Here is a 25,830-nt window from a genome sequence, read left to right as displayed (position 1 = left end):
CTAGGTGATTCATCTTTATTCAAGCAGTGGAGGATCACAAGTTCTTGGTTTTACGAAATACCTACTAAGTATAATTAAAAAGTGAACACTTAGTTTTGATTGTAGAACTTCGGTATCTCTTGCAGTGACACCTCCTTTGGCCTTCATTTGATATGGAAAAATACTCGTCCCAGCTCAAACATTACCTTGGGGATGACAGAATTATCAGTTCCGTAACAGACCATTGGTACCAGCAAAAGTGACTTGCAGGGCAGTGAGGAATTCAGAGACATTCCTGACAGGAGAGTAAATTTGTCTCTCCCATTTGTCTCTCTGAGGCCTGGGGAGTGTTGTGGGCAGACCCAGTAATGTATCATAAAGGTGCAACTAGAGGGGCCTGCCTGGTGGTGCATCTGGCTAATTAGTATACACAGTCCAATACTCAAGGGTCCAGGTTGAAGGCCCTGGTCCCCACCTGCAGTGAAGCTTCAGAAGTGGTGAAGCAGTGCTGCAGGTACCTTTTTCTCTCCCTTTTGATATTTCTCCCCCCCCCCTCAACTTCTGCTCTATCAAATTTTTAAAAAGAGGGGTGGCTGGGAAGAGTGAATACACTGCGTAGGCACCAAGTCCCAGCAATAACCCTGGTGGGAAAAAAAGCATATTCTGTATACTATCTTCTGAAATGGAGCTTAAAAAAAGATTACTGTGAGGGCTAGGGACCACGCCTGAGGCACCAAAGATTACAGGTTCAATCCTCAGCACCACCATAAGCCAAAGCTGGTATGTGTCCCATTAAAAAAATACATATATATATATAAATAATATATATGTATGTTTGTATATATGTGTGTGTATGTATACACACACACCCTGTATTTGCAAAACAGTCATTCACAAAATAGTCGTTTGAAGCAGACTTCACCACGAGAACACAGCCAGCCACCCACTCACTCCAAGCCCCCACCCCATCATTTCTGTTTCTGGGGCTGGAGTTTGGTCAGCTTCCCAAGGAAAAGCGCCTCACCTCTATGGTGATGAGGATAACGATCATCCACTCCAGGCGCAGTGCCCGCTTCTCTGCCAGGTGGTTCCGCATCAGGTCTGTGAGCTCCATGCAGTGCTGCAGTTTCTCGTTCATGACCTGCACCAGAAACATCACAGCGTCCTCCACATAAACAGCAGTGCAAGGATGGGCCGGGGAGCTAGCCCAGCCCAGCGGAGCACAGGACCTGCATGCCTGAAAGCCGAGAGGTCACATGTCCAAACCCCAGCACCACCTTCTGCCAGAGCTGGAAGTAACAGGCACGGAGGGGCCTGCTCAAGGTCTGACCTCTGAGCAGTGAGCTCTTCTTGCTTTTCAGTCCTCTTCCCCAAAGGCAACCAACCCGTGTGCCTGGCTCACAAATCTATCTGGATACATCTGATTTCTTTAGAAAGTTGAGAAGGTACACAAACTTTTTAAAAAAAAATTTTATTTTTGAGAGAGATGCAGAGGGAGATTAAAACACCAGAGCACTGCTCAGCTTTGGTCACAGGGGATTGAACCTGGGACTTTAGAGCCTCAGGAATGAGAATCTGTTTGCATAACCATTATGCTGTCTACACACACACACACACACACACACACACACACACACACACACACACACACACGTTTTAAGGCCCTAAGTCTCTGGCGTCTGCCTTGGCTGTCTCCCTGGTGGCTGACTTTGATAAAGCCTAGGCTGGCTTTTGGATAGAAAGGGGCTGGGCTTCCCTCAGTGTTCCAGGGGCTGGGCTGGGCCATGTAATTGCAAACTCTGGGCATCTTTCTGGCATTGCCGTTGGGTTTTTATCAGTTAAGAAGGGCAAATTCGGGCACCTAGGGAGGTGGTTGAGTGGTGGAGCGTATCTCTCATTCCTGTGGTTCTGAGTTCTATCCCCAGCACAGCATAAAGACAGAGATACACACAAACAGAATATAAAATGGAGTGGTCCTCTGCCCCCCCCCCCCGCAAATAAAAATTTTAATCCAGTGTATTGATGCAGTACAACCAAAACTGAAGGATTTTAGAAGGCATGCTTGCAAGAATTCTTAGCATGGATTAATTACAGATAATGACAAACAATCCTTTTGTATATAACTCCTATACTTTTTTTTGTGATTAGAGAGTTTTGGGACCTTATGTACTTTTTTTTAAAATTTTTTTTGTTTTTTATTTTTTAAATATTTATTCCCTTTTGTTGCCCTTGTTGTTTTATTGTTGTAGTTATTATTGTTGTTGTCATTTCGTTGTTGGATAGGACAGAGAAATGGAGAGAGGAGGGGAAGACAGAGAGGGGGAGAGAAAGACAGACACCTGCAGACCTGCTTCACCGCCTGTGAAGTGACTCCCCTGCAGGTGGGGAGCCGGGGTTCGAACCGGGATCCTTATGCCGGTCCTTGTGCTTTGCGCCACCTGCGCTTAACCCGCTGCGCTACAGCCCGACCCCCAGGGACCTTATGTACTTTGAGAAATAAGTTTTTATTTTGGTAGAAAGCATTTTGGAGCCTCCAGCTCTGCACTTGCAGGGGAGTCACTTCACAAGCAGTGAAGCATCCTGGGACATAATCTAATGACCTACTCTGGGGCTGGGTGGTGGCGTACCTGGTTGAACACACATATTACAATGTGTAAGGACCCAAGGTTCAAGCCCCCAGTCCCCACCTATAGGGGAAAAATTTTACCATCTAAAACTGAAGCCCCATCCACTGTCAAGTCCCAGGACACTAACAGATGTGTGACACACCTGCCACTAGGTGGCACTGTTTTTTTAAACCCAGAGCACTGCTCAGCTTTGGCTGATTGAACCTGGCACCTGGGAGTCTCAGGCCCGAGAATCAGTTTGCGTAACCATTATGTATCTCCCACACTCCAATAATGGCACTGCTCTTAAGACAAACGCAGAGGTCCTGTTTCTGACACCTCCCTTACAAGCGGGGAGAGTGGCTCAAAAGAAAATGGAGTCTCTGAGCCTCAACTTGGGACCTCTGGAAGTGACCCAGTCGTAGTCTCCCTGTGTTCCTTTGGAAATTTGGGGGCACCGAAAGCAAATTCTGAAGAACAGTCAGTCAGGTTTCCCCCAGAGGGTGTCGCCTGGGGTGTGCTGAGGTGCAGGGAGGTTTGCCCAGAAGAGACTGCAGACAAGTCACAGATACACATTCAGGAACTGGTCTCACCGACCGTGGGTCAGATATTCTGTGGCCTCTAAGCCATGCGTGCCTCTTGCTCCTATTTTTACTGGTGGCTTGATCTTACATAAACACACCCCTCCTTAGGCTCGCTTCTCCCTTCTAAATACTGACCCTGCTTCGGTTTGAACTCATGACTCAAGAACCTTTTCTTTCTCCACTTCCTCATCGTAAGCTTATTCAACACTTCCAAAGATTTATAGATTGCCAAAACTTGCCAATTGTCTTAACTAGACAATCTGATGCTTCTTCTAAACAAAAACTGAATAAATTTTTTGAGAAAAAAGCCCAGAGCACTGCAGCTCAGTGGCAGGAAACACCTAGCGTCTCAGATTGCAAGTCCAGTGCTTTGCCCACGGCACTGTCTCCAGGCCATTCTCACTTTTGGAGGACATCTCCCAAACCCTGACCTTGTCCTTGTGAAGAGATGCTTCTTAGATCACAGTCACGTGTGCACACCTCACAGTCTCAATGATATTACTATTATTTTCATCTCCGAGATTATTTAGAGAAGTTTATTATTCTTATTAAATATTTATTTAGGGAGTCGGGTGGTAGTGCAGTGGGTTAAGCGCAGGTGGCACAAAGCGCAAGGATCGGCGTACAGAACTCAGTTTGAGCCTCCAGCTCCCCATCTGCAGGGGAGTCACTTCACAGGCAGTGAAGCAGGTGTCTGTCTTCCCCATCTCTCTCCATTTCTTTTTTTTTTTTTTTGTTCCTCCAGGGTTATTGCTGGGCTCGGTGCCTGCACCATGAATCCACCGCTCCTGGAGGCCATTTTTCCCCTTTTTGTTGCCCTAGTTGTTGCAGCCTCGTTGCGGTTATTATTGCCATTGTTGACGTTGCTTTGTTGTTGGATAGGACAGAGAGAAATGGAGAGAGGAGGGGAAGACAGAGAGGGGGAGAGAAAGATAGACACCTGCAGACCTGCTTCACCGCCCGTGAAGCGACTCCCCTGCAGGTGGGGAGCCGGGGTTCGAACAGGGATTCTTACGCCGGTCCCTGCGCTTTGCGCCACGTGCGCTTAACCCACTGCGCCACCGCCCGACTCCCTCTCTCCATTTCTGTCCTATCCAACAACGACATCAATAACAACAACAATAACTACAACAATAAAACAAGGACAACAAAAAAGGGAATAAATATAAGATTTATTTAACTATTATTTAATTTTTGAAAATATTCCATTTTGTTGCCCTTGTTGTTTTATTGTTTAAGTTATTGTTGTTGATTGTTGTCATCGTTGTTGGCTAGGACAGAGAGAGAGGAGGGGAAGACTGAGAGAAGGAGAAAAAGCCAGATACCTGCAGACCTGCTTTACCACCTATGAAGCGACTCCCCTGTCAGGGGCTTGAACCAGGATCCTTAATGCCGGTCCTTCACCACCAATGAAGCGACTCCCCTGCCAGGGGCTTGAACCAGGATCCTTAATGCCGGTCCTTCACCACCTATGAAGCGACTCCCCTGCCAGGGGCTTGAACCAGGATCCTTAATGCCGGTCCTTCACCACCTATGAAGCGACTCCCCTGCCAGGGGCTTGAACCAGGATCCTTAATACCGGTCCTTGCGCTTCGCACCACCTTCACTTAACCTGCTGCACTACCATCTGACTCCCTGTTATTTTTTTTATGATTTTTTTTTTATTGGATAGAGACAGAGAAATTAAGAGGGAAGAGAGAGAAAAGCAGAGAGGGGCTGGGCAGTGGTGCACCTGGTGGAGTGCACCTGTTACCATGCACAAGGTTCAAGCCCCCACTCCCCACCTGGAGGGGGGAAGCTTCATGAGTGGGAAAGCAGGTCTGCAGGTGTCTCTCTGGGTCTCTCCCTATGTCCTACCCTCCTGATTTCTGTCCTGTTAGAATCAATCAAAGTATATATACAAAGAAGTTGAGGGAAGCAGAGAGACACCTGCAGCACTGCTCAGGAAGCTTCCCTTTGGCAGGTGAAGGCTGGGCTTGAACCTTGGCCTTTCCTATTGTACTGACTGCCTAGCCCCAAGACTCATTTATTCATTATGAAACAAAGAGGAATAGATGGGACAGGGCTGGGGGGGGGGGGGTCTCCTCTCTCAGCACCATGGACAGCACCCAGGGAGCTCATGGAGGGTGGGCAGAGCTGTGGGGGTCTCTCTCTCAGCACCATGCACAGCACCCAGGGAGCCCCATGGAGGGTGAGGCAGGGGTGTGGAGTGTCTCCTCTCTCAGCACCATGCACAGCACCCAGGGTGCTCATGGAGGGTGGGCAGGGCTGTGGGGGTCTCTCCTCTCTCAGCACCATGCACAGCACCCAGGGAGCCCCATGGAGGGTGAGGCAGGGCTGTGAGGTGTCTTCTCTCTCAGCACCATGCACAGCACCCAGGGAGCCCCATGGAGGGTGAGGCAGGGCTGTGAGGTGTCTCCTCTCTCAGCACCATGCACAGCACCCAGGGAGCTCATGGAGGGTGGGCAGGGCTGTGAGGGTCTCTCCTCTCTCAGCACCATGCACAGCACCCAGGGAGCCCCATGGAGGGTGAGGCAGGGCTGTGGGGGTGTCTCCTCTCTCAGCACCATGCACAGCACTCAGGGAGCTCATGGAGGGTGGGCAGGGCTATGGGGTCTCTCCTCTCTCAGCACCTTGCACAGCACCCAGGGAGCTCATGGAGGGTGGGCAGGGCTGTGGGGGTCTCTCCTCTCTCAGCACCATGCACAGCAACCAGGGAGCACCATGGAGGGTGGAGCAGCGTTCGGTTCTCACTTTCTCTTGATACACAGTGAAAAAGCTGGGCTAGGGAGACCACTCTGGTATCAAGCATGGCTGAGGTCCTAGGCTCCTTTCCTGGCACCACATAAGCGAAACTGGGGGGTTATCCTGGACTCACATGACCACTCTAGCACAGTCACAAGCACCCTGAAGAGTGGACGTTGGGAATTTCCAAAGAAAACCAAATTCCCAAGTAGCTTGGTTATAATAATAATAATAATAATTGCCCACTGCCTTTTTTAGATTCTAAGACTGCACTCTTGGTGGCCGGTTTCTCTTTTTCTTTCACGATAGAGACAGAGAGGGTGAGAGAGATGCCTGTAGCACTACTACTTGGGAAGCTTGTTCCCTGCAGGTGGGGACCAGGGGCTTTGAACCTGGTCCTCATGGATGGTGACACATGCACTCATCAAGTGCACCACTACCAAGCTCCTTAAGCTGGCACAGCGGGTAAAGCATAAGGTACTGGACTCTCAAGCGTGAGGTCCTGAGTTCAAACCCTGACAGCACATGTATCAGAGTGATGTCTGGTTCTTTCTCATTAATAAATAAAATCTTTAAAAAAGAAAGAAAATGCTAATGGCCAAATAAAGAAAAGGGGGGGGGGGAGCTAAAGACTAAGGTCAATAAACTGAATAGACCCTAGCTGAGAATCAGAAAAACTGGGACCGCTTTATTTTTAAGATTTGTGGATTTATCAATGACAGAAAGAAAATAAGAGAGGAGACAGAGAGAGAGAACCACTTTGGCACACATGATGCCAGGGACTGGGCTTGGGACCTCATGCTGTCAAGTTCAGAGCTTTACCCACTGCACTACCCCCTGGCTACCCAGCTAATCTTCACTGCATTTGGGATGCTGAGAAGATACTTTGAGTTAGGCACCTGGAGAACTCTGAGGTTTGCTTTCTAGCTCCTGGGGCAGATGAGACAGCAGATATGCCTCCGAGTGAGGTAAGAATGAACTTAAGGACAACTGGCTGTTGACATGGGATCAAGCCGAGGAGATGGTGATTATAATAAGATCCAGGCATTGGCGAGACTGACACATTGGCCTGGGAGCAGGGTTCCTGCAAGTTTGCTGGTTGTCAAGGGAATTTGGTTTCTGTTGTTTCATAAAATAAAATGTCCAAATCCACCACCTGAAAATGGAGTTCAAACCCATGTGGCCATCAGGCCTGGAAGGTACTTACTTCCTACAGGGCTAGAACATCTTCCCTGACCTTGGGGCCCACGAGCCCCATCCTCCTGCCTCTGGTTTGTTCAGCACCCGCGGAAGGGGAAAGTATCTTCTCTCCACTCTCACTGCTGTGTTTTAAAGGAAGGACAGGGGAAAGCTCTAATTTCCTGTGACTCCCATTTTGTCCTAAGACACTGCTATGTCTCCTCTTATCTAGACCATATCCCAGTTCCTAACATAGAATCCAATAAAATGTGGCAGGAATATGCAACTGATAACAATAATTTAAAGGAATCTTGAATTCCAGCTCTTAAAATAGCTTGGTTTTATTAATGTGGTACCAGGGGAAATTATCTCAGGGCTGGAGTTGCTTCTCTGGCTCAACTTGTTCATCTCTCTCTCTCTCTCTCTCTCTCTCTCTCTCTCTCTCTGTCACCTGCAGGGTTATTGCTGGGCTTGGTGCCTGCACTATGAATCCACTGTTCCTAGAGGCCTTTTTTTTTTTTTTTTTGATAGGGCAGAGAAACTGAGAGGGGAGGAGAAGATAGAGGGGGAATAAGAAAGAGAGACACCTGCAGATCTGCTTTACTGCTCTCTAAGCTACAGTGGGGAGCTGGGGGCTTGAACTGGGATCCTCGTGCAGGTCCTTGCCATTTGTACAATGTGTGCTTAATCCAGTGCACCGCCTGGTCCCTTCATTTCTCTACTTAAGAAACAAGAGAGGAGGGATACTAACGCAGTGCGCTACCACTGACCGCTGATGCTGCCGCTACATCTGCATCTACCACTGGTGACGGTGCTGAGATCTGAACTCAGGCCTTGGCGCGCGGTCGGATACTTGTTGTGTTTGTTATCTCCAGGTCCCAGCAGGCCTTTGTTCTGAGACTTCCACTTGTCTGCATGACTGGGTCAGTACACAGCAAGCGTCCTCCTGGCGTGCGCAGTAGAGGACCGAGAGCCTGCTGTGCTGGGGCACTGTTTTCATAGCTCAGGTTAAGACTCCAAAGTGGTCACACCACTGAGTTTCCCACTGGCATTGAGCAACTGGCCTGGCAGCGCCTGGGCTCAGCTGTATGGTCTCGAGCAGGTTCTCATTCATGGGAGGCAGGTGCTCTGCCCACTGAGCACCTCCTAGACCCTCCCAGGATGCCTTGAGATAGTTACTTCTATTCTTGCTTGTTGTCACAGTTTGAATCCCATACTGGTGGGCGGGGGAGATAGCATAATGGTCATGCAAAGAGACCTTCATGCCTGAGGCTTCCAGGTTCAAACCCCAGTACCACAAGCCAGAGCAGATCAGTGAAACTTTTTTTGCCTTCAGGGTTATTGTTGGGGCTCAGTGCCTGCACTACGAATCCACTGTTCCTGTGGCTATTTATTATTTATTATTTATTAATTTATTTATTTATTGGCTAGGACAGAGAGAAGTTGAGAGAGGACGGGAAGGCAGAGAGGAGGAAAGAAAAAGACACCTGCAGACCTGCAACCCCCCTGCAGATGGGGAGCGGGGTCTGAAACAGGGATCCTTACACTGGTCCTTGCGCTTCATGCCATGTGCGCTTAACCTGTTGTACTACCATCCGGCCCCCTTGCCATACTTTCTATTTTTTTGGATAGGACAGAAGGGAAAGGAAGAGAGAAAGAGAGACACCAGCAGACCTGCTTTACTTTTCGTGAAGCGACCCCCCCTAAAGGTGGGGAGACGGGGCTCAAACCAGGATCCTTACACTTCATACTATGTACACTTAACCTGGTGCAGTACTGCCCAGGCCCCCATGACAGAAACTCTGTAATAGAACTCAAGGCCTCCAAACTCTCACAATTTTCTCTTATCTGTAAAAGCAAGTATTAGAAATATCTATTTAGTTCATTAAGTGGAAAACTGACAAAAAGGGAAAGAGGAAATCTATAGTCTTAACTGATTTTTGACAGGTTATCTTTGCAAAGGTTATCTTTGCATATTGACTTAAAATTTCACAAATAAAATATTTCTCTTCATATAAGTCATATACATTATAGGCAACGTAGTCTTTTAAATGAAAGTGCAAGATACATACCTTAACTCTACGATTAATGCTCAGGAACTGACAGGTTTTATCATATAGTCCTTCCAGATTTTCTCTGTCCCAATAGAAATCAGGAGTGATCAAAAAATCTGAACTCAAATTTATCCTATGTCTTAAAAGGAAAAAAAAAAAAAAAGAAACAGCATTACTTTTTAAACTTGATTTAAAATCATGTTATAAGTCTTACTTAGTCGTACTTTACAAAATCATTTGAACAGGGCAGGGTAAGGCTGTGCACCTGGTTGAACGCACATGCTACAATGCACAAGGACCTGGGTTCAATCCCCCAGTCCCCACCTGCAGGGAGAAAGCTTTGTGAGTGGTGAAGCAGGGCTGCAAGTGTCTCTCTTTCTCTCCCACTCTCTATCTCCCCTTTCTCTCTTAATTTCTGGCTGTCTCTATCCGATAAGTAAGGATAATAAAATAAATTTAAAAATATTTGAACTTGATGATCCTTGACTTCTGAGAAACAAAAATAAAATCTTATCAAAGAACTAAAACACCTCCAACTAAATGCAGAATAGAGAAAAAAAGCTTTGTTTTCTAGTTCTAGTCTTTTTCCCCTTTAAAATATTTATAGTATACATGCACATTTTCTTTGGTAAACAGGTGATCACATGGTCCAAACAGTAAAGAAAGAAAAGGGTAAATAAAAGCTGCCCCATTTTCTTTCTTTTTCTTTTCTTTAAAAGATTTTATTAATTTATGAGAAAGATAGGAGAGAGAAAGAACCAGACATCACTCTGGCACATGTGCTGCCGGGGATCGAACTTGGGACCTCATGCTTGAGAGTCCAAAACTTTACCACTGCTCCATTTTCTATCTTCACCTTTCCTGTCCTCCATGGGTAGTGACTATCAGGTCTTTCTGTATCCTGTGCAGGACAAGTCCCAGACAAGCAAATATACACCTACTTAGGGTGCAGAGGTTTTCTTTCTTTTCCTTCCTTCTTTCAGTTTTTTAAATCTTTATTTACAGGATAAAGATAGTCAGAAATTGAGAACAAGGAGGAGACAGACACCTGCAGCCCTGCTTCAACACTTGCAAAGCTCTCCCCCTGCAGGTGGGGATTGGGGGTTCGAACCTGGTTCCTTGCACTCAACTGGTGGTTCCTTGCACCACCACCCAGCCCTGCACAGCTTTTCTGTAGTGATTGAGTCTAGTTAGCATTACGATGCAGGGATGAAGTCTTCCTGAGAATTACCACTACCTAAGCTCTACCACAGATCTTTCTACCTTTGAAGAACATCTACTGGAGGTTTAATGTAGCTTAGTAATGAGGATTTTGTACAGAGTTTTTTCTTTAATTCCCAATAGCCTCCTGCAATAGCCCTGCCAGCAGCTTCTAGCAGGCCAGGCTGCTCACAAAAAGAAAATGGGAACAGCTGAGACCCCCCCCAAGGCACACATACTGCGGATGTTCCGATTATCGAGTACAGGAAATCTAAGAATTTTACCTTAGGGGGCCAGGCGATGTTGCACCTGCTTAAGTGCAGACATTACAGTGTGCAAGGATGCAGGTCCAAGCCTCCGGTCCCCACCTGCAGGGGGAAAGCTTCACGAGTGGTAAAGCAGGGCTGCAGGTGTCTCTCTGTCTGTCTCTCCCTCTCTATCTCTCCCTCCCCTCTCAATTTCTCTCTGTCTCTATCCAATAATAAATAAATAAGAAGTATTTTTTTTAAAAAACCCTGAAGCTCTTAAAAAAGAATTTTACCTTAGGGCAAAGAGCTCACCCATTTTCTGCATTATTTCTTCATGAGATAGTTTCACTTTCTTTCCAGCTTTTAAAGACTATGTGGGAAACAAAAGACACATATAAATATAAAATATTATATAAAAATGTATAAACACACACACACACACACACACTCTTCCACTAGGACCAGAAAGAAAAGTCTGAAGTATATCCCTCTAATCTTATGTGAATGGCCTCTCTTAGGTCACTGGTGTCTCCCAGTCTATCACTCTAAGATTTCCAAATAGAACTACAGAGTGGGGGAGAGGCAGCATAATAGCTATGCAACAGACTTTCATACCCAAGGCTCTCAACTCCCAGGTTCAAACCCCCATCCCTACCCCATGCAAGTCAGAGCTGAACACACTAACACACACACACACACACAGACACACACACACACTCACACAGACACACACACACCCACAGACCCACACAGACAGACAGACACACACACAGACACACACACACCCACACAGACACCCACACACACTCACCCACACACACCCACACAGACACACACACAGACACACCCACACAGACACACACACACAGACACATACACACACACAGCTACAGTGAGACTTCAGACTTCTCATTGGGTAGAGATTTGTGTTCTTTTTTTTTTTCCTCCTGACTAATATTTTTTGGGGACACCTACTCCTGTGCTCTTACTGGAAAGTCAGGGCCTCTTTTCCCAAGAATAACTGGAAATAGAAAAATAATCAGTAAACAGAATTTCAATGCTGTTTAAAGTACTGAAATAACTATTTCTCCTACCACTATTTTCTGCATTATTTAGTGCTTTTCTTTCTTCCTCTCTCTCTTTCTTTTTTTAATGAAATGAAGTGGTGAAAATCTCCTTTTGAGAGGAAACACTTCCATTTAAAAATTCAGGCAAAGGGGAGTCGGGTGGTAGCGCAGCGGGTTAAGCGCAGGTGGTGCAAAGCACAAGGACTGGAGTAAGGATCCTGGTTCGAGCCCCCGGCTCCCCACCTGCAGGGGAGTCGCTTCACAGGCAGTGAAGCAGGTCTGCAGGTGTCTGTCTTTCTCTCCCCTTCTCTGTCTTCTCCTACTCTCTCCACTTCTTTCTGTCCTATCTAACAACAACGACATCAATAATCACAACAAGGGCAGCAAAAGGGAAAATAAGTAAAATATTTAAAAAAAAAAAAAAAAAAAAGGAAAAAAACAGAGACTCTTGCCTGAGGCTCTGAAGTCCCAGGTTCAATCCCCCCCCCCCCCCTGCATCGCAGTAAGCCAGAGCTGTGCAGTGCTCTCGTGCTACTCTGTGTCTTTCTCTCTCTACATCTCTCTCAAAAATAAAATAAGTAACATACTTAAAAAAAAAATCAGGCAAAAAGAGCTGGCAAAATAGTTCCCCTGGATAGTGCCTTATCATGAGCATGGCGCAGGCTCAAGTCTGGCCCCCACCACACTGAGGAAAGTGTTGGTGCTACGGCTTCTTCCCTCCTTACCTCCATTCTCTAGCAAAAAAAAAGTCTTTAAGATTCAGGTGTGGGCCAGGGATGGAGCACCAGGCCGACTGCACATGTTCCCAAGTGCAAGCTTCATGGATGGTGAAGTGGTGCCACAGATGTCTGTCTGTCTGTCTCTCAATTTCCCCCTTCCCTCTGCATTTCTCTCTCTCCCCCTCCCTATATTTATATATATACATATATATGTGTGTATATATATATATATATGTGTGTGTGTATATATATATATATATGTATATATATATGTGTGTGTATAAAAATAAATTTAAAAATTTAGGTGTGGGGGGAGTTGGGTGGTAGTGCAGCGGGATAAGCGCAGGTGGCGCAAAGCACAAGGACCAGCGTAAGTATCCTGGTTCAAGCCCCCACCTCCCCACCTGCAAAGGAGTCGCATCACAGGTGGTGAAGCAGGTCTGCAGGTGTCTATCTTTCTCTCCCCCCTCTGCCTTCCCCTCCTCTTTCCATTTCTCTTTGTCCTAACAATGACGGCATCAATAATAACGAATAATAACTACAACAATAAAACAAGGGTAACAAAAGGGAATAAATAAATAAATATTTTTTAAAAATCAGGTTTGATTTGGGGGAGATAGCATAGTGGTTATGCAAAAAGACTTTCATGCATGAGACAACAAAGGTTCCAGGTTCGATCCCTTGCACCACCATAAGCCTGAGCTGACCAGGGTTCGGATGAACAGAAATAAATAAAAGTTATCAGGAGCTGTGAATACAGGGCAGTAGCACACACGGTCTGTGTGCAAAAGGAACCAGGTCCAATCCTGGGCAGTAGTAGTGCTTTGATTTAAAGAAAAAAAGTGCTTTTGGGTTGAGAGTTCATTGACATTAAAATATTGTGTTCTTATAGGAAAGTAACATGGGTTTTATATTTTTTTAAAATAAAACAATGTATTCCTGTGTCTTCATTTTATCTCTTTCTTTCTCTCTCTGTTATATAACTTTCCTGGTGTTTATTATCACTTTGTTAAAATTCTAAATATGTAACCATCAGAAAAATCTGTACTTTCCCTCTCAACAGACCTCAATCCTGGGGAACAATCATAAAATTAGGTATAATTACCTCTGGAATTGACTGAATAGACTCAATGAACTTATCCAACGATGCTTCCCAAATGGCCAGTTTCACTGGGGAGGGAAAAGTAACAATGGAAAATTAATCTCCGCTTTCATGTCTACACTAGATGCCACGCTGCACAGTACCCCCAGTCATTCCTACAAACATTTCTTTTTTTTTTTTAATTTTGGTATTACCTTTATTTTATTTATTGGCTAGAGGTAATCAGAAATCAAGAGAAAGAGGTGATAGCGAGGGAGAGAGACAGAGAGACACCTGCAGCCCTGCTTCAGCATTCGCAAAGCTTTGCCCCTGCAGGTGGTGGGAACCAGGGGATTGAACCCGGGTCCTCACACATTATACCAGGTGCATCTCCAACTGGCCCCCTGTATTTCTTTTTAAATTATTACTGTTATTGTTTTTTTAATAGTTTATTTATTTATTAATGAGAAAGGTAAGAGGAGAGAGATAAAGAAACACATCACTCCTGTAACATCTGCTGCCGAGGATTGAACTCAGGACCTCATAACTGAGAGTCCAAATGATTTATCCACCTGCCGGAGCACTTATTATTATTGTTACTGTCATCAAGGTTACTGCTGGGGCTTGACACCTGCAAGATAAATCCTTTGCTCCTGGTGGCCATTTTTACGTTTTTTTGTTCCCTTCTTCTGTTATCTGATATGACAGAAAAAAGTGAGAAAGAAGAGACAGAGAGAGACGCTGGCAGCACTACTCCACTGCTCCTGAAGCTTTCCCCCTACAAGCCACGACTCAAACCTGGATCCTCGCACCTGGTGACGTGTGTACTCAGCTAGGTGTGCTACTGCCCAGCCTATACTTCAGAAAAAAATTTTTTAAAGTATTTATTCCCTTTTGTGGCCCTTGTTATTATTGTTGTTGTTACTGATGTCGTCGTTGTTGGCTAGGACAGGGAAATGGAGGAGGGGAAGACGAGAGGGGGAGAGAAAGACAGACACCTGCAGACCTGCTGCACTGCCTGTGAAGCGACTCCCCTGCAGGTGGGGAGCCGGGGGCTCGAACTGGGATTCTTACATGAGTCCTTGTGCTTTGTGCCACCGGCGCTTAACCTGCTGTGCTACCGCCCGACTCCCTGATACTTTGGTGGATGAAGCCGGGGCCTGGCACGTGTGTGATGCCTCTGAATTGCTTCCCAGGCCCATTTTTGGTCTTTATTGTTAGAGGGGGGCTAGCAGAAGGGGGAAAAGAGAGAGAGAGCAGAGACACCAAAGCTCTGATCCTCCATTCCTGGAGTTCCTTGAGTGCTGCCCTGGTGTTCCCGTGTGGTGCTGGGGATCGAACCCAGGGCCTTACACACGGTGAGGCACGTGCTCTATCCACTGAACTGACTTGTGGGCCCCCTGAGCACATCTTATATCCAGAGGCATGTGCCCAGCCACAGAAAGCTGTTTCCTCAGCTTGGATTAGAGAGACGCCAAGCATAACAACCACATAGAGGAAGCAAAAGGAATAAAGCTATGAAAAAATTTTTTGTTTTGAGAGCATAAGATTTCTTAACAAATAAATGAGTGACTTGGGGCCAGGTGGTGGCGCTCCTGGTTAAGCACGCGTGTTACAATGCACAAGGACCTGGGTTCAAGCCCCTGGTCCCTTCCTGCAGGGGGAAAGCTTTGCAAGTGGTGAAGCAGGGCTGCAGGTGTCTCTCTCTATTTACCTCTCCCCTCTCAATTTCTGGCTGTCTATCTGATAAAGATCAAAGAAAAAAGAAACAAGTGATTTTTGTGCAAATAATACATTGTATACTGTCAATTTTTTTTTTCTTTTGGAGAAACAAGTGAACAAACAACACTGGAAAAGAATGCTAAGGCTTTCTTTGTTAAATCTTCTGTGACATAATTGGAAATAGATTTTCACTACTTAGACTTCTCTCTATGAAATAAAAATGGTGTAATATATTCTCTGGTGAGAAGTAACTTACCTGAAAGGCAGAGAGCATTTGAGAAAGCAAATTTCTCTAGGATGGCATCGTCTAAATCTAGCTCTGAGTTTAACCTGATTTCTCCTCTATGGAGTTTGGACTGTCCCCTGTGAAAAAGAATAATAATAAATTTTTTTTTTTAAAGTAAAGGGAAAGACACTATAGCAGCGAAGCACCCTCCTGATTTCTTTAAACCTTTAGTTTCTTTAAACAAGATTTTATGAGAGAGAGACAGACAGACGGATACTGGAGAATAGCTCTGGCACAGACAGTGACAGGGATTGAACCCAGGCCCTCCCACCCCCAAGTCCTGCTGAGCCAGGTCCCCATCTTCAGTCACGAATCTGAAAGGCCACAGAGAGGTGTCTTCCGCTTTGCGGCAAGCTGCAGTGACTGTGTCTGCCTTTCTGTAACACCAGGCCTTCACCCGGCTTCATGATTTTGCTGATCCAGCTCCCCAGGGAACTGATCATATTGGGCTAAAACTAGTTATTTATTATGAGAGTACTGCTCTGTTTTGGTTTATGGTGGTGCTGGGGATTGAACCTGAGACTTTTGGTGCCTCAGGTGTGAAAGTCTTTTTGTATGACCATTATGCTATCTCACCAGCTCCAATCTATTTGATTTTATTTCTTAATACATTATTTTTTAAATGAAAGAGAGAGAAAGAGAGAAAGATATATATAGAGAGACAGACAGATCAGAGCACTGCTCAGCCTTGGCTTATGGTGGTATTCAGAATTGAATCTGGGACCTCTGAGCCTCAGGCAGGAGAGTCTTTTGCATGACTGTCATGTTGTCTCCCTGGCCCCAGTCTTCTAGATTTAAATTATGGATGATCTGAGAAGCTAAAAACAAAGTCACATTTCCCAACATCCATTATATTGTTTTAGCTGCGTATCTGCGCCAAAACTTTTTCTTTCAATTAGTCCCCAGAGTTGCCAACACTAGGGACCAGAGAGATGGCTAACTGGGTTGGGCATTTGCCTTGTTGTGTGCAAGACCCAGGTTCAAGTTGAGGCACGTGGGAGCATCACAGCATGACGGGAAGCATGTGCTGTGAGGACTCTCCATCTCTGTCTGTCAGGATGAAACAAAGCTGGCCTCAGAGTGGGGAAACAGTGCATGCCTGAGGCTCCAGGTCCATATCACACACACACATCTTGTTTCCTCCTTTACTTAGGTCTCCCTTTTATAGACGGGGTAAGGCAGCGGCTTACTCTGCTCTCTTTCCCTCTTCCTTCCTTTCTAGCAGAAGCTCTGGCTTCTGGCGGTGGAGAGGATTGAACCCGAGACCTTTGGTGCCTCAGGCGCGCAGTCTGTATCGCCACTATGCTATCTCCCCGTGCTGCTTACTCTGTCTTTGTGTAGTTCAGCTCTTCGTTTTCCCAGTGGACTAGTGCAATTTCGTAGGGCTGAATCTCATGCTTTTCTAGAACTTGCATCACATGCTTCATCTAGGGGGAGGGAAATAAAAGAAAAAAAAAGAAAGAAAAGAAAAGAGAAGAATTACCTGAGACTCTATCTGATTCTTGGCACACAAAAAGTGAGTTGAAACACTAATGGCCACAACAGGCCTTACTACATTTGATGGCACTTCTGCTGCTTAGCTTTTAAGAAAAAGGCAAATTCACTCCCATCTTCAAGTCATCAAAACCATAGATTCACTTGTTTTTGTAACTGAAAGCACCGGTGAGCTGAAGGAAGAAAGTAAAAAGGATCTAATCCCATAGCCCATAGAAAAGTACATGTACGTGTAATGTCATGCTTTGTATCGTTAAACCTTTTCAAAACTGTCCGCGTGATGTGCTTGCAAATATTTAAACATCACAGAGGGCTAAGGAAGTACCAGCCCCTCTCTGATCCCCTGAATTCCTAATCTCCAGAGAGAACTATTGTTAAATTCTGTATGTAGTACTATGGATTTTTTTTCCCCTATGTCTACACCAACGTTTTGATTTTGACATGAGGTAGGGGTCATGCTATGCACATGAACGCATTCAGTGCTATTCTCTTTTAAAATTTTTTAAATTATCTTTATTAATAGAGACAGAAAGAAATTGAGAGGAAGGGAGAAATAGAAGAGAGAGACAGAGAGACACCTGTAGCCCTGCTTCACCTGCAGGTGGGGACTGGGGGCTCAAACCAGAGTCCTGGCACATTGTACCATGTGCGCTCAACCAGGTGCCACCGCCCAGCCCCGCCAGTGCTATTATCCTTCACAAAGATACTTTTATTTAACTGTCCTACCCTGGGGGTGGGGGTGGGTGGGGGTTATGTCTACCGTCCACTAGCAGAATATCACAACACACCTCATGGCAATGTTGCTGCTTATTTTAAAACATAATTAGTTTAAGTCTTTAGGAATTCATACACAAACCCTACATTTTATTTTAAAGCATTTTTCTAAAAAGGTATTTTTAATTTTTTAATTATCTTTACTGATTTATTAGAGACAGCCAGAAATTGAGAGGGAGGGGGGTGACAGAGAGACCCCTGCAACACTTCTTCACCACTTATGAAGCTTTCTCCCTAAAGGAGGGGAACAGGGCTTGAACCTAAGTCCATGAACATTGTAACACGTTCAGTCAACCAAGTGTGCCACCACCTGGCCCCTCTAAGATGTATTTATCTATGAGAGAGAAAGAGAGAGAGAGAGAAGTAGACCACTTTAGCACATACAGAGCTGAGATTGAACTCAGAACCTCATGCTTGAGAGTTCAGTCCTTTATCTACTGTGCTACCCCGCAGGTTACAGAATCTTGTCTTTTATAAAAAAAAATATTTATGTATTTACTCATTTCACTGCATATGCAAAACCATACCACGTTAAGAGGAAGAGTCACATATTCGTTCTGACAGCGTAACCAGGCCTGGCTGCCCAGCTACGTTACACACATGCTTTGGCATCTGGAAGGAGAAGGCATAGCTCTCACTGACCAAGTCTGGGCAAAGTGGCTACTTGTCTCACAGTCAGACTCTTCTGAGTTCGCTTTCCAGGAGGATCTGCCTTAGCCAAGAGCGGAGTGGAGGGGCCTTGAACCTTGTCTCTGGATTGTAAAACCAGTCAAGTTAGCAAGCTTCTTGTGGTTACTTCCACTTCAGTGTTCAATTTGAAGCAGAATTCCTGAATGGGAAGGATGAAGCACCACCAGCTTGTGTGGGAAAACAAAAAAATCATTTCTGGAGAACCTGCAGACTTCAGGCAGGCAGAGTGTGATAAAGGCCCACTGTCTGTCCTGCCAAGTTGCACGACCTCGGCTCGGGGGTTCACTCCTTCAAGAGTCTCAAGACTGTTAACTCTCTTTTCAATCACCAGGTTCCAGATGCCACCAGGATGCTGGCTAGGCTTCCCTGGATTGAAGACCCCACCAATGTGTCCTGGAGCTCAGCTTCCCCAGAGTCACACCCTACTAGGGAAAGAGAGAGGCAGACTGGGGGTATGGACCGACCAGTCAACGCCCATGTTCAGCGGGGAAGCAATTACAGAAGCCAGACCTTCTACCTTCTGCAACCCTCAACGACCCTGGGTCCATGCTCCCAGAGGGCTAGAGAATGGGAAAGCTACCATGGGAGGGGGTGGGTTATGGGGATTGGGTGTTGGGAATTGTGTGGAGTTGTACCCCTCCTACCTTATGCTTTTGTTCACTAACCCTTTCTTAAATAAAAAATTAAAAAAAAAAAAAAAAGAGTCTCAAGACTGCTTGCTCACTGACTTTCTGCTAGTCAATTGTTTTTGTTATCTAGTGGTTTTGATGATTTTTCTGTAACTGAGGGGTCTTCAAGGACTTCTTTTAGACTCTGTTTAAGCTGGGATTATTCTTCAAAAAATATCTCTCTATTATGAAAGATAAAGAAGAAGAGACCAGAGCACTGCTCAGCTCCTGCATAAGATGGTGTTGGGGACAACCTGTGACCTCAGGCACTCTCTCATGCTGATCTATTCTCTAGCCCTCAGGGGAATGATTATTTTATTTTATTTCACCTCTAGTGTTATCACTGGGGCTTGGTGCAGGCACTACAAATCCACTTCTCTTGGCGGCCATTTTTTCTTTACTGGATAGGACAGAGAGAAATGGAGAGAGGAGGGAAAGACAGAGAGAGGGAAAGAAAGACAGCTGCAGATGTGCTTCACCACTTGTGAAGTGCCCTCCCTGCAGGTGGGGAGCCAGGGGCTCGAATGGCAATTCTTACGCCAGTCCTTGCGCTTCGCGCCATGTGCACTTAACCCACTATGCCACCGCTGGCCTGGGAATGATTTTTTTAAACAGTTGCTAGATCAAAGACTTGCAGGCTTACAACTTGGATTAACTGCTTTCCAAAAATGCTTTTTCTAAATTTAAACTCCAATTCTAAAGCTGCCTGAGTGTTTAGGACGGCATCCCTGAAAACCAGTAGGTATCATCAAGCTGTTAAATTTTCCCAACCTCAATAGCCAGTTTGTGTTACATTTTACTTACATTTGTTGCCATATTTGAATTTCTTTTTCTCCGGGAATCCCCTTCCCTGCATGCACGTAGATGTTTGTAAGTATGGGGACTGAACCTGGGACTTTTGGAGCCTTAGGCTTGAGACTCTCTTTGTAAAACTATGATGCTGTCTGCCTCCGCCCTGTTCATGCTGTTTACATGTGGTAGGTACTGGGGCTCAAGCCAGTAGTCTCAGGCATGGTGAGTTACACACTCTACTGGGTGAGTTCCCACTCCGGTTACGGCCTGCTTTCTAACCAGCTCTGACATTATCATAGCTACATCTAACAACCTACTATTACAACTGAACTGTCCCACATGAGTTTTAAAAACTTGTGATACATTCTATCTCTAAAGATACTTAACAGACTTCCTTTTGCTTCTGTAAATAATGTATAGATCAATGTTCCTGTAGACCATGAATCACACAGAAGTTCAATGATTTCCTTTGGAGAAAGCACTAGATTAAAAACTACTTGGTTAGTGGGGCCGGGTGGTGCACACTTGGTTGAGTGCACATGTTACAGTGCACAAGGACCCAGGTTCGAGCCCCTGGTCCCCACCTGCAGGGGGAAAGCTTCACAAGTGGTGAAGCAGTGCTGCAGGTGTCTCTCTGTCTCCTTCTCTCTCTGTCTTCCCCTCCCTCTCACTTTCTGGCTGTCTCTATCAAATAAATAAAGATTAAAAAAATTTTTTAAACAGACTACTGAGTTAGGGGCCAGGCAGTGGGGCATGTGGTTAAGCGCATACACTACAGTGTACAAGGACCCAGGTTCAAGTCCCTGGTCTCCACCGCAGGGGGAAAGCTTCATGAGTGGTGAATCAGGGCTATAAGTGTCTGTCTTTTCCCCTCTCTCGATACCTCCTTTCCCTCTCAATTTCTCTCTGTCTCTATCCAATAATAAACAAATTAAGAAGAAACAAAGAAAAACAACTGAGCTAAATAAAAAAGTTTGATGCAGATTAGAAACTGCCCTGAAGGAGGTTATCGTAAAAAACAAACAAACAAAACCCTGGGTTGGCAAGATAGCTCACCTGAGTCGTGCTGCCATGGGCACGATCCAGGCTCAAACCCCCCCCCCCCCCCCACTGAAGGAAGTTTTGGTGCTGTGGTGTCTTTCTGTGCTTCTCTCTGTCTGCCCATCTGAAAATGTCTCCCGGAGCAGTGAAACCCAGTGATGGTGGAAACAGACACAAACACACCCTGCGAGGGAGACTGAACACATCATCTCCTGTGAGTGATCAAGTTTTAGAAAATTGGACCACAGGGGGCCGGGCGGTGGTGCACCTGGTTGAGCGCACAGGTTCAAGCCCCCGGTCCCTCCTGCAGGGGGAAAGCTTTGCGAGTTGTGAAGCAGTGTTGCAGTTGTCTGTCTCTCTCCCTTTCTATCACCCCTTCCCTCTTGATTTCTGGCTGTCTCTATCCAATAAATAAAGATAATAAAAAAGAAAAAAGAAAAAGAAAATTGGACCACAATTCAGACTCAGTCAACCACCTTCCCAGTGGACAATGAGCGTATTATTCCCTGTGTAGATTTCCACGGACAACATGACCTCCTCCTGTCTGCAGTGTAGCCGGCTTGTACGGACTCCACCTATCAGCGTGTGCCCAGAGAAGTCAAGACATCGGAGACGCGCTTTGTAAGACCAAAATTACTGGAGCAAGTGTCACATGACACAGAGAAAAATCAACTGTGGGTGACCTGTTTGACTAGTTTCTCACTGTCTCTGAGCGCTAGTTGACGAGTCTTAGGAAACCGGATGTCCACCCTGTATACTTACAGTTCTGTCTTTCACGTTCCAAAACACAGCAGCTCCTTCCCTGGTTGAAAAGAAAAGAGTCAACTAAGGGAAAGGCAGGACATTCTGTATAACCATACATGAAGCCATGCTGAGGAAACTTCTAGAATGTATGCAGAGTGCTACTGATTTAGTTTTTGGTCACCAGGATTTTGTTGCTGGGGCCTTGCTCTGATTTATTCCTATATTCCTGGCAGATTCTTTTAAGAGAGGGTGAGAGGGGAAGTGTGTGTGCGTGTGCGTGAGAGAGTGAGAGAGAGAGACACAGAGAGAGAGAGAGAGAGAGAAGGTAGAGTCACCTACCACTACCCTACCACCTGTAAAGCTTGCCCATGTGGCTGGGAGCTCATACCCAGGTCCTCACACAAGGTAAAGTGTGTCCTCACCTCCTGGCCCCCAACAGAGTGCTGTTTAAAAAATGTAACTTGGGCAGTTAGGGAGGTAGTGCAGTGGATAAAGCATTAAACAAGAAGGCATAAAGACCCAAGTTTGAATTATTATTATTTATTGATTTTGCAAAGCAAGAAACATTAAAATGAAAGCAGACTACAAAGTGTTAGGAGAGGCATGTCTTAAGATGGGAGACTCCCCCCCCCCCCTCGCTTTTTACTGCCACCAGAGTTATTGCTGGGGCTCAGTGGCTGCAGGATGAATCCACCACTCCTGGTGCCCCCTACCCCTTATTTACTTATTTGATAGAAGAGAAAGAAATTGAGAGGGGGAGGGGAGATAGAGGAAAGAAACAGAGAGATACCTGCAGCATTCTGTTTCTGAAAGAGACAAAGAGGGAATGAAAGATACCACAGCACCAAACCTTCAGTGTGGTGAAGGCTGGGCTTGAACCTATCCAAGTGAGCTATTTCACCAGCCCTGCAACAACACAATTTGAATAACTCCGCTGTTACGGAAGGAGGTATAGCTGCACCCTCCAAATCCACAAGCCCTTCCTTCCTTCCTTCCTTCCTTCCTTCCTTCCTTCCTTCCTTCCTTCCTTCCTCTCTTTCTCCCTTTCTGTCTGTCTGTCTTTCTTTCTTTCTTATCACCAGGTTTCTTGCTGGGGCCTTGCACTGCATTATTCCTATGTTCCTGACAGATTTTTTTTTTTTTTTGTCTCCACAGTGGAGGCTATTTTTTCCCTTTTTGTTGCCCTTGTTGTTTATCGTTGTCGTCATTACTGTTGCTGGATAGGACAGAGAAATGAAGAGGGGAGGGAAAGAGAAAGAGGGAGAGAGAAAGACAGACACCTACAGACCTGCTTTACTGCTTGTGAAGCAACCCCCTTGCAGGTGGGGAGGCTGGGGCTCGAACCGGGATCCTTATGCTGGTCCTTGTGCTTTGTGCCACCTGCACTTAACCCGCTGCATTACCGCCCAGCCCCCCTGACAGATTCTTTTAAGAAAGAGGGATTCCTTCTAGTCCTACCTGAAGAAGAACATTGTGGCTGGATCGCCTTCTTTCGCAGAATTATCCACCCCCATCACCAAAATATTGGCTGCATCTGTGATTTAAGGTGAATGAGCAGAAAGTTATCCTGCAAGGTTGAAAAGCTGCCTGAGTATTTTCACTAAAAAATGTGATTATAATCATTCTTTCAGACATATCATTGTCTACAGCATAGCATACACTTTTACCTTTATTTTAAAAAAATATTTTATTTGCTTTTTTTTTTTTAAGGAGAGAGATTGAGATGGAGAGATTATTAGAACAATGCTCAGCTCTGGCTTATGGTGGTGCTGGGATTTGAACCTAGGGTCTCAGAGCCTCCATCATGAAAGTCATTTGCATAACCAGTATGGCATCTCCTTAGCTCCCAGCACACACTTCTCCTTCCTCCCTTCCTCCCTTCCTTCCTTTCTCTCTTCTTCTTTACTTATTATTGGATAGAGACCGAGAGAAACTCTGAGGGAAGGGGGAGATAGGAAGAGAGAGAGAGACAAGAGACACCTGCAACCCTCCTTCATCATTTGTGAAGTTTTCCACCTGTAGATGGTGACCAGGGCCTTGAACCTGGGTCCTTGCGCACTGCAACGTGTGCACTGGACTAGGAGCACCTCTGCCTGGCCCCACATACATTTCTCTTTCTTCCTTTTGCCTCCAGAGTTATTGCTGGGGCTCAGTGCCTGCACTACGAATCCACTGCTCCTGTGGCCTTTTTTTTTTTTTTTTTTTTGATGGTTTGGATAGGACAGAGAGAAGCTGAAAGAAGAGGGAAAGACAGGAAGGGAGAGAGAAAGGCAGACACCTGCAGACCTGCTTCACCACCTGTGAAGCATCCCCCCTGCAGGTGGGAAGCTGGGGGCTCGAACCAGGCAGGTCCTTGCACTTCTTGCTATATGCGCTTGACCTGGTACACCACCGCCTGACGCTCCACATCCACTTTTAGATAAAGCTTCTGAAAGCATCTGATATATGATGCTTTATATATGATACAAAGCCCCTACAAAAATTACTTTCACAAAATGGAGCCCCTGGTGCTATGATTAGTGCTGCTGAAAACTGTCCGTCCACACCTGTTTCTATTCAGTAATCATTACCCCAGTGGCTAATCATTAACCAACTCAGCTTCAATTCATTTGGTTTCAGTTTGCTCAAGACTTGAGAATTAAGCCGGAAGTAAGACCCAGAGACCCATAAACGTAATCTTCCTTCAATAGTCTTAGCACGCCTCATTCTGCTGACGTTTCTGTGGCATAAAGTGAGACAACAGAAAGTAAACAGAAGTAACGACCCTTTCAAACTATCTCTGACCTCAAGTGTTCATCATGAGAACTAGCACTTTCACCTTAACTATATATTTTAACTTTGAAAGTCTTAATGAAATCTAGGCTATTATACAAATACTTGTCAACAAATAGTTGTCTTACATATCAGCATGGCAATATTCACTGAGTATAAGTATCCTATAACGTAAAGTATAAGCAGCATATTTCTAATCAGTAAATACACCAAAATATATATATATGTGTGTGTGTGTGTGTGTGTATGCTTTTCTTTAAATATTTTACTTATTTATTTTCCTCTTTTTGTTGCCCTTGTTGTTTTTATCATTGTTGTGGTTATTATTATTGTTGTTATTGATGTTGTTGTTGCCAGATAAGACAGAGAGAAATGGAGAGGAGGGGAAGACAGAGAGGGGGAGAGAAAGATAGACACCTGCAGACCTGCTTCACTGCCTGTGAAGTGACCCCCCTGTAGGTGGGGAGCTGGGGGTTCGAACCAGGATCCTTACGCCGGTCCCTTCGTGCCGTGTGTGCTTAACCCGCTGTGCTACCGCCCAGCACCCATCTTTTTTTTCTGTTTCTTTTTTTTTTTTGGCCATCCAAGTTATTGTTGGGGCTCAATGCCTATATGCCTCGATCATTCTTGGTGGTAAAGGGGAGGAGAGACAGAGAAAGGAAAGACACCGTGGCAACACTCCACCAGCATTTGCGAAACTTCTCGCTGTGGTCACTCCCCTGTGATGCGGTCAAGAGCTCAGACCAAGTCCTCATGGATAGCAATGTGTGTGCTCTGCTGAGTGAGCCACCCCCGGCGCCAAGAATTTCTGGCTGAAGATTGTGCACAGGTGTGGGTAGCGCTGAGAAGCCTTCTGGGTCGTCTGCCTCGTATTTTTCAATCAGAGAGAATGAGCAAGAGACCAAGAGAGGAGAGACACGACAGCACAGCTCAACCATCCATGGAGCTCCACTGGCACTGTTCACCATGTTTCCGTGCAATGTCGGGATGGAACTTAGGGCTCCATGCGCGGTAAGTAGGCCCACGCTCTATGGGCTGAGCTACCTCTTGGCTCCTAGAGACATTTTTTTTCTTTTTTTAAAAAATTTTTAAAAAATATATTTATTTTATTTATTTATTCCCTTTTGTTGCCCTTGTTGTTTTATTGTTGTAGTTATTATTGTTGTTGTCGTTGCTGGATAGGACAGAGAGAAATGGAGAGAGGAGGGGAAGACAGAGAGGAGGAGAGAAAGATAGACACCTGCAGACCTGCTTCACCACCTGTGAAGCGACTCCCCTGCAGGTGGGGAGCCGGGGTTCGAACCGAGATCCTTATGCCGGTTCTTGTGCTTTTGTGCCACCTGTGCTTAACCCGCTGAGCTACAGCCCGACTCCCGAGACAATTT

The 25,830-nt window shown here is 45.6% G+C and overlaps 1 protein-coding gene and 1 long non-coding RNA gene across 3 annotated transcripts in view; both read right to left on the bottom strand.

Moving 5' to 3' along the window:
* Positions 1-25,830, bottom strand: part of RMND1 (required for meiotic nuclear division 1 homolog) — a 630,052-nt gene continuing 604,222 nt past the window's right edge. Inside the window, exons 5-13 of one of the 2 annotated variants that reach the window (XM_007516629.3) lie at positions 23,132-23,207; positions 21,692-21,731; positions 16,797-16,897; positions 15,441-15,547; positions 13,487-13,551; positions 10,889-10,965; positions 9,166-9,286; positions 1,004-1,120; positions 1-185 (exon numbers count right to left, since the gene is read on the bottom strand). In XM_007516629.3, coding sequence (XP_007516691.1) covers positions 144-185; positions 1,004-1,120; positions 9,166-9,286; positions 10,889-10,965; positions 13,487-13,551; positions 15,441-15,547; positions 16,797-16,897; positions 21,692-21,731; positions 23,132-23,207 — 746 coding nt within the window. In that variant the 3' untranslated portion in view covers positions 1-143. The remainder of the gene's footprint in view (positions 186-1,003; positions 1,121-9,165; positions 9,287-10,888; positions 10,966-13,486; positions 13,552-15,440; positions 15,548-16,796; positions 16,898-21,691; positions 21,732-23,131; positions 23,208-25,830) is intronic. The other variant, XM_016185374.2, reaches the window with a different exon arrangement.
* On the bottom strand, positions 1,808-4,159 carry LOC132542662 (uncharacterized). Its single transcript, XR_009553630.1, has 2 exons — positions 2,459-4,159; positions 1,808-2,140 (listed from the first exon to the last, which is right to left on the bottom strand). It is a non-coding gene; the product is annotated as an uncharacterized LOC132542662 (long non-coding RNA).

The sequence above is a fragment of the Erinaceus europaeus genome, chromosome 13 (genome assembly GCF_950295315.1).
Source record: "Erinaceus europaeus chromosome 13, mEriEur2.1, whole genome shotgun sequence".
Classification (NCBI taxonomy): Eukaryota; Metazoa; Chordata; class Mammalia; order Eulipotyphla; family Erinaceidae; genus Erinaceus; species Erinaceus europaeus.
This window is presented reverse-complemented; position numbering and strand designations above follow the sequence as displayed.